Source organism: Pantherophis guttatus, chromosome 8 (assembly GCF_059756535.1).
Source record: "Pantherophis guttatus breed Tessera chromosome 8, ASM5975653v1, whole genome shotgun sequence".
Classification (NCBI taxonomy): Eukaryota; Metazoa; Chordata; class Lepidosauria; order Squamata; family Colubridae; genus Pantherophis; species Pantherophis guttatus.
The window spans coordinates 2,602,753-2,623,699 of record NC_142070.1 but is presented as its reverse complement, the minus strand read 5'-3'; the positions used below and the strand labels follow the sequence as shown (position 1 = coordinate 2,623,699).

General features: G+C 45.6%; 1 protein-coding gene across 1 annotated transcript in view; it reads right to left on the bottom strand.

The window, feature by feature from the left end:
• ALMS1 (ALMS1 centrosome and basal body associated protein) overlaps positions 1–20,947 on the bottom strand; it is a 63,880-nt gene that overhangs the window by 40,566 nt on the left and 2,367 nt on the right. The window contains exons 2-6 of the mRNA XM_060687207.2: positions 14,860–14,994; positions 13,768–13,954; positions 6,825–6,945; positions 3,803–6,041; positions 2,603–2,756 (exon numbers count right to left, since the gene is read on the bottom strand). Of these exons, the coding sequence (XP_060543190.2) occupies positions 2,603–2,756; positions 3,803–6,041; positions 6,825–6,945; positions 13,768–13,954; positions 14,860–14,994 (2,836 nt within the window). The remainder of the gene's footprint in view (positions 1–2,602; positions 2,757–3,802; positions 6,042–6,824; positions 6,946–13,767; positions 13,955–14,859; positions 14,995–20,947) is intronic.

The window sequence follows — 20,947 nt, the reverse complement described above, 5'->3', positions numbered from 1 at the left end:
GGGCTCAACTGTGGTCGTAAGTCGAGGACTACCTGTTACATGTTAACAGCGATGAGAAACTTAGTATATAGTATAGTTTATAGAATATAGTATATATAGTATATAATGTATAGTACATAGAACACAGTATATAGTAGCATATAGAACATAGTGTCAGCACGTCAAGATGCATTTATCCTAGTGCTGACATGAGAAGGAGAATGCAAGTGTCTGCAATGGGACGGTTGCCTTTCACCTACTTATTTTAGCTGGAGATAATGTCCCCTAGATGGATGGGAGGTGGGAAATTCTTTGAGTTGGAGCAGTAGATTAGGGGTGAATGATTGGGAAGATGGCCAATGAATGCAGAGGAGTGGGGGAAGGAAGAGGAGGGATTTTGGGTCAGCACCTCAGTGCTGGCTGCATGGAGTCAGTGTAAAAGTTGCCGTGCTAAATAAAATGGAAGTTTGTTTCAAAAAAGACTTTGTTTGAGACACAATTTACTTGAAGACGGCCTGAAAACCTGACACATAGTATCAACCTTATTCACTTTCAACTTTTTTCTGCTATGTATTCAAAATGGACCGTGATTAATATGTATGTGTGTGTGTGTACATACACACACACACATACACACATGTATATTTTTCTTCAGCCAGGTATTTTCCTACGTAAACCAAGTTTCTCAACTTGCAGCTCAGTGAAATCACATCCACTATCCTAGGCTTTTTCAGACAGCAAGCAAGCATTTTGCTGCCTATTGGGAGATTAATATAGATCTATTTCGGACTGATTGGTCCTCATCAGTTAGCCACACCCTTACCATATGTTCCCTCCCCGTAGAGGCGGGTATTTTCCTACGTAAACCAAGTTTCTCACCTTGCAGGATAGTGGATGTGATTTCACTGAGCTATGGCTGCAAGTTGAGAAACTTGGTTTACGTAGGAAAATACCCGGCTGAAGGAAAATATACACACAAAAACCTACGACAAGAGAAGAAAGCAAATACATATATATGTAGCTCTCTAACTTGTCATCATCGGGCCCCTACTTTCAGTTTAGAAGCTGTGGACCCACAGCTTTGATAAGTTACGAGAGCTTGTCAAAACATTGCCCCCAAATTTTTTTTTAAAGTGTTGGTTAGGATTTTAGCCAGTTTCAAAAGACTTTACAAAGTGTTTTGTTCGGATTTTGGAGGATCTTAAGTTGGGATTTTAGCCAGGATTTTAAGCATTCCAACTAACAGACTTTTAATGACGCGGAAAACACCCGAGAAAATCTTTTTACATCTGTAATATATTATCTCTCTCTCCATCTATCTATCTATCTATCTATCTATCTATCTATCTATCTATCTATCTATCTATCTATCTATCTATCTGTCAGCACTTCAACCTGCATTTATTCTAGTGCTGACATAAGAAGAAGCGAAGGCATCTGGAAAGGGACGTTTGACTTTTCACCTACTTATTTTCCCTGGATATAATATTCCCTAGGAGATGGGATGGGAGGGGGGAAATTCCTTTGAGCTGGAGCAGTAGATTAGGGGTAGAATGACTTGGAAGATGGCCAATGAGTGCAGGGGAGTGGGGAATGGAAAGGGAGGGTTTGGGGGCTGGAAGTCAGTGTTGGCTTCGATTGTAGTCGGGTTTAGAATGCCGTGGTTAATAAATAGGAGTTTTTCTTCAAAGACTTTGTTTGAAATGCAATTTATTTGGGACGGCCTCGAAACTTGACACTATCTATGTAATATATGTAATGTACTGTATATACGTATGTATTCATGTATGTATGCATGTAATATATAGCACTTGTATATGGGTGTGTGTGTGTGGGTATGTGTGTATCAGGGGTGAAATGCTATCGGTTTGGTCTGGTTCGCCCGAACCGGTAGTAAAAAGTGTAAAAAAAAAAAGTTCCAATGATCAGCTGAGTGACACGCGATCGTCGGAACCTTTTTTTTTTTTTAACTTTTTAAGCACTTTTTTACTATGGTTCTCTGGTGACACCCCCCCCCCCTGCATGCTGTTCTACTTACCCCATGCCTCCTTTTGGCGTGCACTGCGCGTACACGTGCACCTTGCATTTGGTGTGTGGTGCGCACGGAGCATGCGCAGCACTTGTTTGGCACATGGTGCGCATGTGCAGCCAGCGAACCAGTAGTAAACTGGTTCAGATTTCACCACTGGTGTGTGTGTATGTATATATATGCAAGTTTTGGTGTATTCGGGTCTTCTCCCGTGTAAGATTGAGAATTTCAATCTTACACAGGAAAAGACCCGAATACACCAAAACTTGCATACCTCTACCCGTGAAAATCTACGAAAACATATATATATACATACATACATACATATATATATACACACACATATATATTCTATATACACACATACACATATATTATACACACACAGATAGTCTTTCGGAATTTCATTTTTAATGTGTACCAGTATGTACACAGAAAAAGTGTTATCTTATATACACAAAGATGGAAAGTATTCATTCATTCTTCCATTCGTTCAATTGTATGGGTGCCCAACTCAACCCACCCACCCGCCTAATGGCTGCCAGATCAACCAAATCCCCTCCGGTGACGCCCAAGACAGCTTCCCCACCGTACCTTCCGAGAGGTGCAGGCAGAATAAGTCAGACGAGGCTTTCAACGTTCGGAGCTCAGTCGGAGAGAATTCAATCTCTCGAATGGGTCCCCGAGGCATAAAGGGGGTCAGAATAGAAGAAGGCGACTGGTCGATGCCCAGGTTGTGGAGGTACACCTAGTGGGAGACAGGTAGGCCGTGAAGGTGCGGAAGAAGCGAACTGATGCACTCTAATGAGGATTTTATTTCTGAGGATTCTGTGTCTTAGATATTCATACGAACGGAGGCCTCTCGAGGCATCAAAAGCCCTGGACATAGGTAGTCCTCGACTTGCAACTGTTCGTTTAGTGACTGTTCAACGTTACAACAGTATTGACAGCTGGCTAAGTGACTTTGGGCCAATCACCAGGAGATGGTGAGTTCTAGTCCCGCCTTAGACATGAAAGTCAACTGGGTGATTTTGGGCCAATTACCAGGAGACGGTGAGTTCTAGTCCCACCTTAGGCATGAAAGCCAACTGGGTTGTTTTGGGCCAATCACTAGGAGACGGTGAGTTCTAGTCCCGCCTTAGGCATGAAAGCCAACTGGGTGATTTTGGGCCAATCACCAGGAGACGGTGAGTTCTAGTCCCGCCTTAGGCATGAAAGCCAACTGGGTTGTTTTGGGCCAATCACTAGGAGACGGTGAGTTCTAGTCCCGCCTTAGACATGAAAGTCAACTGGGTGGTTTTGGGCCAATTACCAGGAGACGGTGAGTTCTAGTCCCGCCTTAGGCATGAAAGCCAACTGGGTTGTTTTGGGCCAATCACTAGGAGACGGTGAGTTCTAGTCCCGCCTTAGGCATGAAAGCCAACTGGGTGATTTTGGGCCAATCACCAGGAGATGGTGAGTTCTAGTCCCGCCTTAGGCATGAAAGCCAACTGGGTTGTTTTGGGCCAATCACTAGGAGACGGTGAGTTCTAGTCCCGCCTTAGACATGAAAGTCAACTGGGTGGTTTTGGGCCAATTACCAGGAGACGGTGAGTTCTAGTCCCGCCTTAGGCATGAAAGCCAACTGGGTTGTTTTGGGCCAATCACTAGGAGACGGTGAGTTCTAGTCCCGCCTTAGGCATGAAAGTCAACTGGGTGATTTTGGGCCAATTACCAGGAGACAGTGAGTTCTAGTCCCACCTTAGCCCTTAAAGAATAAAAGAAGAAGAAAAAGAAGACCACGATGGACCTTACCGGTATTCTCTCATCAATATTGAGCTCGCTGTGATTGGAAGTTTGCAGTTCATCTTCCAAACTGCTGTGCAACTTGCTCAAAGCCGGAGAAGATCTGGAAGACTGTCTGGAAGACAGCCTCACATCCGTACAGCTGTCCGTTCCGGAATCGGTCCCTTGGTTGAAATGATCCGGGGAAAGATCTCTAAAATAATCCATCCTCATTTGACCGGCCTGAAACCCGCAGCCCAACAATTCTCTCGTCTTCTCTTCGGGGCCACCCAATTCTTCTTTGCTCCCATCGAATGAGCTGGTTTCTCCTCGCAGGAGCTCGGCCACCCTTCTGCTTTTGATGAGGGGCTCTGAAGGTCTCCCCGTACTAACACTTTCCTCGTCGCTGGAGACTGTAATGAAGACGGGAAGGGCTTTGTACCGTCGGGAAAGTGAGTCTTCCTCAGCTGCAATCGTCGGTTTGATCTGAGAGGCCGTCGAAGGGTCGGCGTGGACGTCGGCTCGTCGATGAGTGTCGTCAGATCTGGTTTCATTCCCTATATCTGTCCTCGAAATCTCTCGGCTGAGGGCGCTCACCGAGGTTTCCGACTGCGACCGGGTAAAGGGCAACGCGCGCGGAGGAGGCTCGTTCTGGGAGCTGTGAAGATCGGTCATGGAGCTCGGCCCGTAAAAAGGGGCAGCCTTGAGGTCAGCTAGACTCTGCTGCTTGAGCAGGATGCGGTTCAAGGAATCGGCGATCGCATCGTAGGCCTTCTGCCTGGGGGAGACGCCACTGGGACCAGGTACGGGTGTACCCGAACTGGGAACTGCTGACACTTCAGGCAGCTTCTCAGCCGAATAGCTCAGGTGCCACGCTCCGACCTTCTCCATAAAATTCAGAGAAGGCATGGACTGAATCCGGCCTTTCAGAGGCTGCAGAACGGCAGAACTGTTGCAGAACTGGTCATTTTGAAAACCTGGGGTGCCGTGCGACGTAAAACTCTCTTTCGTGGGAAAGGGGCAGGGGTTTCCACGAGGCTCCACTGCCGAAGAATTGCGCGCATCAGCGTGCGGGGTCTTTGACATCTCTTCGTGCAAGCAAGAAAGAGGACGCTGAAGCCCTGATCGGGACGGCAACGCCGGGCCGGGCCCTTCGCGATTCAAGCTTCTGGTTGTCCAAAACCCGGGGGTGGAATGATGGATTGGGTGAGCCAGGTGTACAGAGAAGGACGCCTCGTCAAAAGGAGAGATTCCAGTATTTCTGGGCTCCCTCTCTACGCTCCCGTCAGAGAGCGTTAGTTCGTTTTTGCTCACGCTGGCCAGGATGGCTTTCAAGGCCTCCGTCCGCTTGCCGACGTCTGCGGCCACCGGGATTGGCTGGAAGGAGGCCGAAGCACGAGGTTTACTATCGACTGGAGCCGGCGTAAATTTTCGTTGGTCTTCTTCGGCCCCGCTTTGAAATTTCTCGCCCGCGTGCTGACGATTCAGGGTCGGAGGACTCTCGGGAATCATGGAAGAATCCATCGAACTAAGCTTACGAGCTCTGGAGGACATCAAGGCCGGAGAAAGGTTTGCCAAGAAAGTTTCTGGGTCGCTGGCCCGTCTCCAGGGCTTCCCTGCCGCATCCGAAAGCGGTCGGGGTGACTCCGGTGGAGGGGTGGTTTGGCCTTTCGACTGGCGCCGTTCTAGCATCAATTTGGGGGCGCTTTCCGACAAGTCCACGTTCACCGTTAGCCGGTTAATTACGTTTTCTCCCGGATCCTTTCCCAAGCCACTTTTACAAGACGAGCTTCCGGAAGAGAGGAAGCCATCGTGCTTGGGTAAACCCATCTCATCCTCCAGTAAGTCAAGGAGGAGAGGAGCTGGCAGGCTGTTGTCCAAAAGGAACAAATCTTGGCTGGGTGCAGCTCTCCAATTTTCGTTCGGAAGATGCCGGGTGGCCACGGGTTGGTTTGGCCACATCGGTGGACACGGCACCCGTGAATTCTCCTCCTTGGGATCCGAGGTTTTGGCACTGAGGTCAGCGTGAAGCGCTGGCCAATCCTTCGGCTCCGCAGGTGCCGAAAAAGTCAGAGGGTGTTGCGATAAATAGCTTCCTAGGCTGGTGTTGTTTGGAGCCGTGAGGTTGAAAGCCAGGGGGTGCTGGGAGAGAGAGGCCTCCCCGGAGGATTCTGGGCCGACCTCTCGGGCTGTCAGTTGCACAGCTTCGCTGATCTGCAAACGTGCCGAGGGTCTCTGGACGGCTGCAGCTGAAACATCTGGAGTTGCTCTGGAATGGAAGGAGGGAAAAAGATCCTGTATTACAGTCCAACAAGAAGTCGAAGGAAATTGTTTCTGGAACCTCCCAGACTACAAGGTTTAGGTGGAGAGGTCCTTGGTGCTCCCTGATCTTGGTGGTTTTCTTGCAGATGTTTCATGACTCAACTAGGTAACTTTATCAGCACTAGGAGGAATTAGGGAGGAGGAGGGGGGGGAGGAGGAGCAGGAGGAGGAGGAGGAGCAGGAGGAGAACTGTGGGGTCCTTGGTGCTCCCTGAGCTTGGTAGTTTTCTTGCAGATGTTTCATGACTCAACTAGGTAACTTTATCAGCACTAGGAGGAATTAGGGAGGAGGAGGAGGAGGAGGAAGAGGACTATGAGTCCTTGGTGCTCTCTGGGCTTGGTGGTTTTCTTGCAGACATTTCATTACCAAAATAGGTAACATCATCAGGGCTAGAAGGGAATGGGTTTCGTCTTTCTTTATATATTGCCCTGTCAATATTCTTGAGAGTATTCTTGATAGTTCCTTAGTGGTTCCACCAATAGTGATAGGCAACCACTGTATATAAACAGAGAGCAAACCCCACTCCCATCTAGCACTGATGAAGTTCTCTAGTTGGGTCATGAAACGCCTGCAAGAAAACCACCGAGCTCAGAGACCACCAAGGACCCCCCAGTTCAACCCTGAGCCACAAATATTCTCTTCTGCCGGTAACTCAAATGTTCCGGGGGGTTTTGATCTAGCAAGGATTTAAACCTAGCCACAATTAAACAGGTGGGGAGTGTAGCCTTACCTCAAGGGAGCAAAATCCAAGCCTGCTTGCTTAAAGACGGTCTCGTTGAAGAAAGTCTGGCCTTGGGTTGCGTTTGTCGTCATCAGCGGGAGGTTGGGAGACAGCTGGCTATCCGCCATTTCTGCAAAAACCACAATCATCATGATGGCAAAAGGAAACGGCCCAGCTTGCTAATCAGGACAACTTACACAGGTAGTCCTCGGCTAACAACAGTTCATTTAGCGACCATTCAAAGTTACAACATTGCTGAAAAAAAGGGACTTGGGACCATTTTTCACACATCTGACTGTTGTAGCATCCCAAGGGTCACGTGATCAAAGTAGTCCTCGAGTTACGACAACAGAGCCCAAAATTTCTGTTGCGAAGCGAGACGGTTGTTAAGCGAATTTTGCCCCTACTTTACGACCTTTCTTGATGCAGTTGTTAAGTGAATCACTGCAACTGTTCAGTTAGTAACACGGTTGTTAAGCGAATCTCGCTTCCACGTTGACCTGGCTTGCCAGAAGGTGGCAGAAGGGGATCACCTCACCCTGGGACGCTGCAACCGTCATAAATACGAGTCAGTTGCCAAGCGTCTGGATTTTGATCGCAGGACCACCGTGGCGATAATGAAAAAGTCTTAAGTGTGGAAACTGGTCCCAAGTCGCTTTTTTTCAGGGTAAGTTCGAACGGTCACTAAACGAATGTGAAGTGGAGGACTGCCTGTACTACATAGCCCAGATGGGAAGGACCATCCAAACCATCAAGTGATCCCAACTGGAAATACAAATTGTAACTCGAAGCTAAAGATAAACTGCAGCCGAAGCTGCTATAAGAAATTAGAATACAAAGCATCAGGGCGTAGGTAGTACATCATTTCCAGGATCTCCTTAAAAAAAACCCCGTTTGACGTCGCAGCGAGACAGTCGGGGAAATAGCGGGCTCTGACGAGTCCTGCGAAAACCCCAGCTGCCGAACTGCCGCCGATGGATCTTCAGACCGGAACCGTCCTGAAGGGATGGGGATGGAAAAGAGGCGCCCCCGACAATCAGAGGAACACGCAAGTTCCTCGGAGGTTGGAGGGAGGTCTCTGCGAGTCGGCGGTGGGGGGCGGCAACCATGGCTGCTGCCACGAAGCTGGGACAAACCGGGCAAGTGATGTGCAGAAGGAAAGCGGAAAAGAGCGATGCCTTTTGAAGCCGGGTGAGTTACAACCAACCCAGGCTCAAAACAACGTTTGGAGAAATGGCTTTTAGAAGGTTTTTGCACAGGTTCGCTTACAACCCTTCTGGTTCTGGAGCACTATCTTATCTATTTTAATTCTTCGGCGACCCAAACTAATTTTTGTGGGCACGTAAGACTACATTTTTAAAGAACCAGGCTCCAAAATGTCTAGACTTTGCCGATGCTTCTCGTCTCCCCTTCCTCCTCCTTCCCTCCTCTCCAGGAAGTAGTTTTTCGGCATTAGTCAAATTCCTGATGGTCCGAGGTTGTTCAAAGGTTGCATTTCTTGAAGCATTAAAGGAGGGATTTCAAAGGAAATCTAAGTCGCCAACTGGCAGTCCAGAGATATCCTTGTAGACAAGTGAGCCACCAACATCTAATTTTTTACCTGCTTTCGAACAGCTAGGTTGGCAGAAGCTGGGACAAGTCACGGGAGCTCACCCCGTTACGCAGCACTGGGGATTCGAACCGCTGATCTGCCGACCTTTCGATCGACAAGCTCAGCGTCTTCGCCACCACATCCCTATGATAGAATAGGATAGGATATGTAAAAAATGCCAGTAGAAAAATAGGGACCCCCTTTGGTGGGAAGGGAACAGCGTTCCGTGCGCCTTTGGTGTTGAGTAATGCTGGCCACATGACCACGGAGACGTCTTCGGACAGCGCTGGCTCTTCGGCTTTGAAACAGAGATTATCACTGCCCCCTAGAGTCGGGAACGACTAGCACATATGTGCAAAGGGAACCTTTACCTTTACCTTACCTTATCCTATCCTATCCTATCTCTATCCTATTCTCCATTCTCTATATTCTATTCTAATTCTAATCATCTCTGCTTTGTGCTTAGTTTGGACCATGCCACAAACCCCAGCCCCTTCCCCTAAAACTTTCCCCCTTCTCGTTTGCTGCCGCGCAAGGGTCTGCCCCCGAGAGGAGACAGGCTATCCGTTCTCGATGCCCGCTCGCATGGCGGTCATTCCCCTGTCACTGTTAATTCATCACGAAGTAAGTCTCCAAATTATTAATTCTGTTTTTGATGAGGTCGCTTCCTTCCTAGATCGGGGCAAAAGCTGTGACTCCTGCAAAGCATTGGATAAAGTCCTCCGTGACATTCTGATTATAAAACTAATTAAGTTTGGGACGGATAAGAAATCGGGGATGTTGCATCCGCGGCTGGCTGAACAGACCATCCTCCATGGGTGACGGCAAGCTGTCAGCCACGGACTGTGATTCAGGAGTCAGGACAGGAGGTCCTCGACTTATGACCACAACTGGGATCAGAATTTCCATGGCTAAAGCAAGAGGGTTGTTAAGCGAGCCATGCCCAATTTTACGACCTTTCTCGCTGTGGTTGTTAAGCGAATTGTTGCGGTTGTTAAGTGGATCACGCGATTAAACGAATCTGGCTTGCCTTCATTAACTTTTGCTTGTTGGAAGCCAGCCGGGAAGGTTACCAATGGCCTTATCACGTGACCCTGGGAGGCTGCAAGCGTCGTAAATGCAGGTGGTCCTCGACCTACGACCGCCATTGAACCCAAAAAGTAGGTTGCTAAGTGAGAAACTTGCTAGGGGACTTTTGTCCCCCTTTTACGACCGTTCTTGCCACAGTTGTTAAGTGAATCTCTGCAGTTGTTAGGTGAGATGGTTGTTAAGTGAATCGGGCTTCCCCATTGACTTTGCTGGTCAGAACGTCACCAAAGGGGATCGCGTGACCCCCGGGGACGCTGCGACCGTCATAAATGTGAGTCCGTTGTCATGTATCCAAATGAAAACCACATGACCATGGGGAGGCTGCAATGGTCAGAAGTGTGAAAGACGGTCATGACTCACTTTTTTCAGTGCCTTTGCAACTTCGAACGGCCCTGACTTACGACCGCAATTGAGCCCGAGTTTTTGTTGCTAGGCGAGACTGACAAGTGAATCTTGCCCCATTTTACATCCTTTCTTGCCACAGTTGTTAAATGAAACCCTGCAGTTGTTAAGTGAGTCACGTGGTTGTTAAGGCAATCTGTCTTCCCCAGTGACTTTGCTTGTCAGAAGGTCGCAAAAGGGGATCAGGTGATCCCTGGGACACTGCAACCATCATAAATACGAGGCAGTGGCCAAGGGTCTGAATTTTGACTACATGACCCCGGGAATGCTGCAACGGTCGTAAGTTGGGGGGGGGGGAGAGGAAACGGTCATGCCCTTTTTTCAGTTATGTCCTAACTCCAAACGGTCACTAAACAAATTGTTATAAGTTGAGGACCTTCTGTAGATAGAATCAGCAATCTGGAAATCATTATTTTGGTTTGCTGAATAGAAGGGGAAAATTTTAAAAAAAGATTGCAGGCACTGGTTGATTTCCAGAGGAATCTGGAAATGTCCCGTTTCAGCGTCCAGTGAAGCATCATTAGCTGGTGGAGGCTCCATTTTAAGACAAGTCAGAGCTGGGCTTTCATATATGTTCAACTTCCTGTGTTGAAAAAAAAAACCCTGCCCGTCATATACGTGGGGAGAGGTGGCTTATGTCTGCCTCCTTTCCTGTGGAAATGCTAATCCTTCGGTTACTAGGCAGAACTGCCAGTGTAGGCGACACCGACTACTTAGCCTATCTCTCATCGGCGCAGAAATCTTTTTTTTTTTTTGGAGGGGGGGGCAATTGTTTTCCAATTGGCTTTTTAAAAGCCTGGCCCTCCTGATGTCTTTAAACCCCTCCCCCCTCCAAGACTGAAATGTTCGTTAAAGGATAGCATTTTCTGGAGACACAGGAAACTCTTTTGTCCCTGAAGGATGACTGCTGATGAAGCGTATGTGAATCAAAGGAGACTTAAATGCAAGCCTTGTTTTAAGACTCCCCCACGTGCCCACTTCACGGTCTGTTTCTGATGCTCCCGTCTGGGAGGGGGTTTCCAAGTCTTTCTAGCAGGGCTACCAGATTCTGAAACAGCTTTTTTGTTCCCTCGGCCATCCGTCTGGCAAACTCGCAAGATTCGGGGGGTTTTCCGCCAAAAACGTGTATTAACTAGAGACTGTGTGGTTTCTCTCTGCCATACAATATATGGGGGTATAAACATAATTTTGTATTTTTGTATTTATCTTGTCAGGATTGTGTAGTGTAAAACTGGAGGTGGTGACCCTTTGAGAGCTGTACGCAACGAAATTTCATTTTTAATGTATGCTGATTAGGGTACATTCAAAGTGACAATAAAGTTATTCTATTCTATTCTATTCTCTATTTTATTCCATTCCATTCCATTATTATTCTATTCTATTCTATTCTATTCTATTCTATTCTATTCTATTCTATTCTATTCTATTCTATTCTATTCTATTCCATTCCATTCCATTCCATTCCCATTCTATTCTATCCTTCATTATTCTATTCTATTCTATTCTATTCTATTCTATTCTATTCTATTCTATTCTATTCTATTCTATTCTATTCCATTCCATTCCCAATTCTATTCCATTCCATTCCCAATTCTATTCTATTCTATTCCATTCCATTCTCATTCTATTCTATCCTATTCTATCCTTCATTATTCTATTCTATTCTATTCTATTCTATTCTATTCTATTCTATTCTATTCTATTCTATTCTATTCTATTCTATTCTATTCTATTCTATTCCCATTCTCTTCTCTTCTACTGAAATTAGAGCAAATTTTTCTTTAAATTTCACACCCGTCCCCATTGGTATGATTTCATGGACTACCACAATTACCTATGTGACTTTATTGCTTACAATCCTGTTTTTCTCAACCTTGGCAGCTCTTAAGGTGAGTGGACTTCAACTCCTAGAATACTCCAACCCCAAACTATTCAATTAGTATAGGTAGTCCTTGAGTTATGACCACAATGGAGCTGGCAATTTCGAGACAATCGTTAAAAAAATGAGTTTTGCCCCCATTTCGTGACCTTTCTTGCTTCGGTTATTAAGGGAACAGGGCTTCTCCGTCGACTTGGCTTGTCAGAAGGTTGATCACCGTCATAAATATGAACCGGTGGCAAAGCTTCCAAATTTTGGATCACATGACCAAGGGGATGTGGCAATGGTCGTTAAGTATGAAAAACAGTCTCACAGCTCACTTTTTTCAGGGCTTCTCTAACTTTGAAGAGTCGCTAAAAATAGTTTTAAGACAAGGGCTACCTGTCAACCTGTTTTTAGAAAGGAATAGAGATTGGTTGGGCCTGACTCATTTTAATAAACACCAGTTGGCTTCCTTAATCAACATTCTGTTTTCCAAAGCGATCGCTCAGGGGTTTCTTCCAGTTTTCCCCACTCAAACAGGATGAGTGTAACTCTGGCCATCCTATCATAACATATCCGTAACCAATAAAGGAGAATATTTTAGCTCAGGGTTGAAATGAGCTTGGTTATTCGCTTCCAGACGTTTCATGACCCAACTAGGTAATATCATCAGTACTAGAAGGGAGAAGTGTTGGAGGAGGAGGAGGAGGAGGAGGAGATGGGGTCCTTTGGTGTTCTCTGAGCTTAGTTGTTTCCTTGCAGACATTTCATTACCAAACTAAGTAATACCAACAGTGCTAATCCTGATGCTAGTCCTGATGGTGTTACCTAGTTGGGTCATGAAACGTCTCAAAGAAAACAACCAAGCTCAGAGACCTCCTCTTCCTCCTCCTCTCCTCCCTCTTCTTCCTTGCTCCTCCTCCTCTCCAGAAACTCCACTCCCTTCTAGCATTGATGATGTTGCCTACTTTGGCTAATGCAACATCTGCAAAACAAACCCCAAGCAAGCTCAGAGGGCACCAAGGACCTATCCGTACTTCTAATTTACAGTTGTGGTCAGCTTATATTTCTTCTGTAAGTGCCCTTCTACCCTCCTCCCTCTATCTCGCTGCTATGGCAGCATGCCGCCGGTGTCACAGCTGCTGGAAAAATGCCCGCTGGCACCTGGTCAACATTACATCATTTCACCTTTACAGCTGAGAGCCGCTTCTGGAAGATTTCAATGCTTATATTTGTATTTTTTTGACAGCCAACCTTCCCTCGCTCAGTTTCCCATGACAACCCCCCACCCCTGTCTTAAGAGTTGCTGGCACATCTCGCCAGCACACAAAGAGAGTGGAGAAAGAAACGGATGGCGGAAGGGGTGCCAGCAAATTGTTTCCTTTGGAGTGGCTCTTTTGAATGAAGGCTGGAGTCAACCGGAGGGGAAGAAAGGAAGCGCTGATTGGCTCGTAGGCTTCCCTGCATTTCAGAGGAGGCGGGCATGAAAGCTACCGCAGGGGCTTCACAACTGCCTGGCAGAAGATTGGATCCGAAGAAGAAATACCGCTGACACGGAGTAGCCTCCAACCTGAAGTTGCTCCTTTAAGATGGGAAGACTTCAACTCCCAGAATCCCCCAGCCAGCATGCTTTAAGAGGGACACCAGCTCCCAGAATGCCCCAAGGAGCAAGATTTAAAATAGGATGGACTTCAACTCCCAAAATTGCCAGCCATCCTGGTTTATGGTGGACTATCTCAGATTTGCCCAACCATTGTCCTTTAAGATGGACTTCAACTCCCAGAATTCCACAGCCAGCATGGTTTAACATGGATAGATTTCAGCTCCCAGAATTACGCAGCCAACATGTCTGGCTGGAGGATTCTGGGAGTTGAAGTCCACACCTCTTAAAGTTGCCAAGGTTGAGCAACCCTACTTTAATGGTTTCTTTCTGAAATTTACAAACCAACTTCTGTTTATGCTATTTTTTTTTTTAAAAAAAACCAAACAAACAGGAGGGCAATACTCACCCAGGATGGGGGAGTGGGTCATTTCAGACGCTTGAGGCCTTCCAAAATTCACAGTGGGAGTGAGCAGGCCTTCCTCCATCGTGGGAAATTCTGTTGTGCTGCAGCCCCCTGGGGTCTGGCCGAGCCTCCAACCCACGAGATTGCTGATATCTGTTTCGGCACAAGGACGATACCAGGCTTCCGGGTCCTGAAGGAAGAGGAGAAAAAAATGCAGTGTGAAAAGTCACATTTTTCAGTGCCATCGTAACGTTGAATGGTCACTAAACGAACTGGGTTGTAAGTCGAGGATTACCTGTACATGCACCATGTTTCTTCTTTCCAGCCAAACAACAGTTTTTCTGAAGTTTCGTGTCTGAATACGTGAATACAGGTAGTCCTCGACTTACGACCACAACTGAACCCCAAATTTCTGTTGTTACGTGAGACATTTGTTAAGTGAGTTTTGCCCCCATTTTACGACTTTTTTTTTTTGCCACCGCTGTTAAATGAATCGCTTGCAGTTGATAAGTTAAGCATCCTGGTTGCGTTGAGCAAATTGGGCTTCCCCGTTGACTTTGCTCGTCAGAAGGTCACAAAAAGTGATCACATGACCTCAGGACACTTCAGTGGTCATAAGAGCCAATCAATTGCCAAGCATCTGGTAGCGCAGAAGACTAAAGCACTGTTATTAACATCCACTTACATCTGCTGCTTGCAATTACTGTAAGTTTGAATCTCACCAGGCTCAAGGTTGACTCAGCCTTCCATCCTTTCTAAGGTAGGTGAAATGAGGACCCAGTTTGTGGGGGCAATAAGCTGACTTGGTATAAATATAAAAAAGGATGAAGGCTATTGCTTAACGGCTTGTAAGCCGCCCTGAGTCTCTGGAGAAGGGCGGCATATAAATCAAAAAAAAAAAAAAAGCATCTGAATTTTGATCACGTGACCCTGGGGAGGCAGCAAAAGGTTGCAACTGTGAAATGCGCTCGTAAGTCACATCTTTCAGTGCCGTTGTAACTTTAAACGGTCACTAAACGGACTGTTCTAAGTCGAGGACTCCCTGTACTCCGACCGGATGTCAGGAAAAGGCGGCGTTAAGGGTCTCGCGCTAACCTGAGTCATAAGAGACCTCTGCCTGATTGCTTCTCCCAAGGACACACCGCTGGTGTTGGAGATTTGGGTCCCGCTGCTACTTTGGCTCAGGAGCTCTTCTTTCAATCTGGGGCGCGGTGGCGTCGTTGCGATCGGCTGAAACACACAAAACCGTCTTAAAATGAATCCTGCGTATCATCATCATCACCATTTCACAATCCCATAATTCCTTGCTGGGTAGAGTCTGGGCAACTGAATGGAGCTAGCAGAGCGTTTTAATGGCCGGATGCCCTTCCTGTCGCCAATGCGGAGTTTTGTTCAGCAGATATATATTTCTCAGTGTGCCCAGAGAGAGAAATATCTGCCTCTACCTAGGATCGAACTCACAGCCTCCTGATTGTGAGGCGAGAGCTCCACCTCTAGGCCACCGCACCACTCACAAAATGAATTGTGCGTATATCAAGCTTTAATCTGTCCCAGGACATTTTAAGGCATATTTTTAAGATCAAGCAATCCTCGATTTACAACCGCAATTGGATCACGGACTTTTGTTGCTAAGGAAGGCAGTTAGTCGTTCAATGAGTTGTGCCCCATTTTACAACCATTTTTGCTCATCATTAAGTGGAGCGCTGGCAGTTCTGAAGCGAATACGTGAATCCGGCTTCCCTCATTGGCTTTGCCTGTCAGAAGTCAGGTGCCAATCATCCAAAGTTTGATCACGTGACCCTGGGGACGGTGCAACAGTCATACATGTGATGTAGCCAGTCATAAGGAGACCTGGTGGTGCAGTGGTTCAAATGCAGTATTGCGGGCTAACTCTGCCGACTGCCAAGAGTTCGATCCTGACCGGCCCGAGGTTGACTCAGCCTTCCGTCCATCCGAGGTCGGTCAAATGAGGACCCAGATTGTTGGGGGCAAGAGGCTGACTCTGCAAATTGCTCAGAGAGGGCTGTAGAGCACTATGAAGCGGTATACAGGTAGTCCTCAACTTACAACAGTTCGTTTAGTGACCTTTCAAAGTTAGAACAGCCCTGAAAAATGTGACTGATGACTGTTTTTCAGTTACGACCTTTGCAGCATGTGATCGGTATCTCCAACTTCCAGCAGTTTGTTAATTTTTATTTATTTACTTACTTAAAAAAAAAGTCGAAATGATAGACATGGGTTTTAACTCAAGCATGTTTAAACTCAGTTTACTGATGATTGACTGCTGGAAGTTGGAGGTATTGGGTCAGTCATCAGTAACCGAGTTTAAGCTTGCTTCGGTTAAACACATGTCTATCATCATTTTGCTTATTTATTAAATTTATATGCCGCACGTCATGACTACCCAGAGTGTGCCATCGGTGGCTAGCGGTGCCATCAAAGCATAAATATAAAAACATGAAAAGCATTAAAATGCGTCAAAAAATGTATAAGGTAAATAAAAATAAATAAATAAATAATGGAAAAGAAAACCCAACGCAAAGGGAAGATACAACACAACACAACGCAAAGATGGCAAATCTTTTTCTGCCATCCCTTTTCTGTTTCCAAATCAACCGGGCGATCTTTGTGTAAGAAAGCCACATGCAGCAACCACACTAACAACGCACAAAACCAACAAAGCAAAGATGTAATCGTTCCCATATCCTAAGGTTAGGGAACCATTCTTCTCCCTAAGCACTACTTTAAATAAAACCCAAAGAAATCAGAACACAACCTGAGCTTCCTGGCTACCTGATTATCAAAAGAGTAATTATAAATAGAGTTTTGTCCACATAATATAGAATTCAATTCCCTATTTTTAAATATATATACAGGAGACGGCTATGGATACCGTAGTTGTGCCGGAAGATATACGAATGGAACTTTTTCTGTAAGCTGTGGGGGAGACAAATGCCACTGGATGAAATTCCAATTTATATGATGAGACTATGGACACTTGACAGTCGGAAAATGGGATTTCAGTAGGCAGCATCCTGGCAGTGACAAAATGTGCAATATGTTCTATTTCTGAACAGTGACACAAAATGCTCAGTATATATGCACATGGTAGTGTGCATGTGTATTTCAAACTATATATTTTTTATGCATGTGGCCGGGTTAAGATTCCAAGTGAAGGAAGATTTATATCTACAAAAGATGAATAAGTTATACATTCTGGGTTAGAAAGCTCCCTACTTGTCCACTCTCTACATTTCTACAATACGCTTTCAAATGAACTGCTTTTCGGGAAAGAGACCAAGATATAAAAGTAAACCCGGTTTCTTCTCTCCAGAAGCAACAAGCTAGCAGCTGCCTCCGGGCGAAAAAAAACCCAGAGACTTCAGTGGTGGCCCAGAGCAAAACCGCTACGAGCAAAATCAATACATCGTCCTTTGGTCCTTGCAAGGGGTCTTCAGAAGTTGTGCGAATTCCACTCGGGTAACAAGGCAGAAGGTGAAAAAGGGAGAAGAAATGAGGATTGTTGAAAGAGGAAAGGAAAAAAGGATTCGGAAGCAGAGCTCAGTCAATATCAAACAGTTCTTGAAACAGGAACCGGTCCTTTCATTCTCTGGCTTTTTAATCCTCTTTTGCTTTGGTTTTTTCACATGAGAATTCAATACGGGCAGTCCTCGGTTTACGACCGATCGCTTAGAGCTCAAAGTTACAACAGAACAGTGGTGAAATCCAATTTTTTTTACTACCGGTTCGGTGGGCGTGGCTTGGTGGGCATGGCACGGGAAGGATACTGCAAAATCCCCATTCCCACCCCACTCTGGGGCCAGCCAGAGATGATATTTGCCGGTTCTCCGAACTACTCCAAATTTCCCCTACCCATTCTCCAAAACTAGTCAGAACCTTCTGGATTTCACCCCTGCAACAGACCCTCCCCAAAAGGTACTTATTTATTTATATCCTACCTATATTATTTTCACAATTATAGTAACTCTAGGGAGCAAATATATCCAGCGCACCACTTTCCATCTCCCATTTTTTCCCCAACAACAACCCTGTGAGGTCGGGTGGACTGAGAGAGAGGGGGACTAGCCCAATGTGCCTAAGGTGGGACTAGAATTCATTTTCTTCTGGTGATTGGCCCAAGGTCATCCAAACAGCTTTCATGCTTAAGGCGGGACTAGAACTCACTGACTCCTGGTGATTGGCCCCAAGTCACCCAGCCGGCTCTCATGCCTAAGGTGGGACTAGAGCTCACAGTCTCCTGGTAATTGGTCCAAAGTTACTCAGCCAGTTTTCATGCCTACAGTGAGACTAGAACTCACTATCTCCTGGTGATTGGTTCAAAATCACTCAGCCAGCTCTCATGACTAATGTGGGACAAGAACTCACCGACTCCTGGTGATTGGCCACCAGCCGGCTTTCCTGCATAAGGCAGGACTAGAACTCACCGTCTCCTGGTCATTGGCCCAAAGTTACCCAGGCAGCTTTCCTGCCTAAGGCAGAACTAGAATATATCGACACCCAGTTTCTAACCCGGTATCTTAACCACTAGACCAAACTGGCTCTCGCTTATGACCCTATTTTTAATTTCTGACAGTACCACCCTACAGTCACGTGACCGCATTCGATTTCGGGCATTCAACAAAACGCCTGCAATTAAATCCATTTGCAGCAACCCACAGTCACATGATTGCGGGTTACGATGTAAACCCTGGTTTCCGGGGGGAAAAAAACACCCCATTGCAAACCATGGGTTTGTTTCACAACTGCTGCATTCTCTTAATGACCACTGTGTTTGCTTAATGACGACTGCCAAAAAAAAAAAAAAGTCATACAACTGGATCTGGTCATGGGGGTGACCCATTTTATGACCATCACGACTTGCAACGAATCTCTTCCTGCCTCTACTGACCCTGTGTCGAAAGGACATGCAGGCAGTCCTTGTCTTATGACCGTAATTGAGTTTGGCAATTATGGTCATAAGTCGAGGACCTCTGTATTTCATTTTGGCACGGGATTGGTTTTTCAGCCAAGCCGTACATGGGAACTGCAGTTATCTGGGTGCCCCTCACCAGAAACACGTGTGACGTATGGACACGTGACACGGCAAGTCCAGAGAGCTGCAGAGGCCCCTTTCGCTTCTTCTGTGGCTGCTGTCATAAAGACGAGGACCTTTTCTGAGACTTTAATTCACCTCATCTCGACACCTTTCAGAAATTATCACATCATGTTATACTCCCCGCACACACAGGTAGGAAACGCTCACGCTTAACTGAACACACCAAGTGTCACCTTTTGTTAGGGATGATATGCGCATGGATCTCTCACACACACATACACTCACACACATACACAAACTCCTTGCATCGGATCTGTAGGCAATGTGGATTTCATCCGGTTTCAGGGTAAATGAACATATGAAGCATAAAACAGTACACAGGTAGTCCTCGATTTACAATGGTTTGTTTAGTGACCGGTCAAAGTGATAACGGCACTGGAAAAAGAGATTTAGGACTGGTTCAGAGATTCTGGGAGTTGAAGTCCACAAGTTATTAAAGGGCCATCGTTCCCCATTTCGGTGGATGGGTTCAAAGGAAGCTCATGGTAGAACATAGCACACTAACACAAGTACCTAGTCCTTGTGAAGTTTGGCACAACCTTCATAAAGCTGCTAGGGATCAAAGTTAAATATTTATTGCCTTGCACAGAGAGTCCTCGACTTACAACAGTTCATTTAGTGGCCGTTCGAAGGTACAGCAGCACTGAAAAAAGAGGGGGCTTATGACCGTTTTTTCATACTTACGACCATTGCAGGATCCCCCTAGTCAATGTGATCAAAATTCAGATGCTTGGCAATTGATTCATATTTATGACCGTTGCTGTGTCCTGGGGGTCACGTGATCCCCTTTTGCAACCTTCTGACAAGCAAAGTCAATGAGGAAGCCAGACTCACTTAACAACCAGGTTACTCCATTAACGACTGCAGCGATTCACATAACAATTATGGCAAGAAAGGTTTTAAAACAGGGGCAAAACTCACCGAACGAATGTCTCACTTAGCAGTGCAAATTTTGGGCTTCATTGTGGTCGTAAGTCGGGGACTACCTGTGGATGGAAAAGGACAGGCAGTCCTCGACTTACCACAGTCTGCTCAGTGACCATTCCAAGTTACAACGGCACTGAAAACAGTGATTTATGACCATTTTTCACACTTAACGATCCTTGCAGCATCCCCGTGGTCACGTGATTTTCATTGGGATGCTTGACAACTGACTCACATTTACGACGGTAAATGTGTCTTGGGGTCATGCGAGCATCTTTTGGCAAGCAAAGGTCAATGGGGAAGCCAGGTTCACTTTAGTGAATGTACTAATACAATTTAACAATTGCAGTGATTTCACAACTGCAGTATTAATACAACCCTGTACTAATTGAACAACTGCAGAGAAATGTGATGAGAAGTCATAAAATGGAGCAAAACTCACTTCACAAATTTCTCACTTAGCAACCTAAGTTTTGGGCTCAATTGTGGTTGTAAGTTGAGGACTACCTGTAACCAGTAACTGGTTTTTTTTTTTACACTTGAAGATCGGCTGTGTGTAATCAACATACATTAATGCTTAATCAATCAATCAAAATCAATGATTTTTTTTAAAAAATCAAAAAAATCAGATTTTTTTGATTTAAATCGGATATTTTTGATTTTTATCTAATTTATTTTAATAAAAAACTTTTGGGGTAAAAATCTATCGTAATATAGTTTTCTATTTAAGATAGATAAATAATTTAGTTTATTCAGGATGAAATGGAGCTTAGTTATGTAGCATGAGGTTGTATATTCTGCAACACTGGGACTATCGGTGAGTCAACAGCGGGTCAAAGGAGTAGCAGAGATGACAGTTGCTCTTTAAAAATTGTGATTTAAATCGAGTTGATTTAAATCAAGCCTTTTTACTAGTGATCGAAATCATGATTTAAATTGTGATTTAAATCAACTCGATTTAAATCAAATCCACTCTGAATCAACATACATTAATGCTTAATTAATCAATCAAAAGCTGCTGTGAATATTGACATCAGAAGATAATAATTGACACTCCAAGCATAATACTATCTAATTACCTCTGAAACGTACATCAATTAGGATGCACTATGAATCTGCTTTCCGTAAGCAACAAAGCAGGAG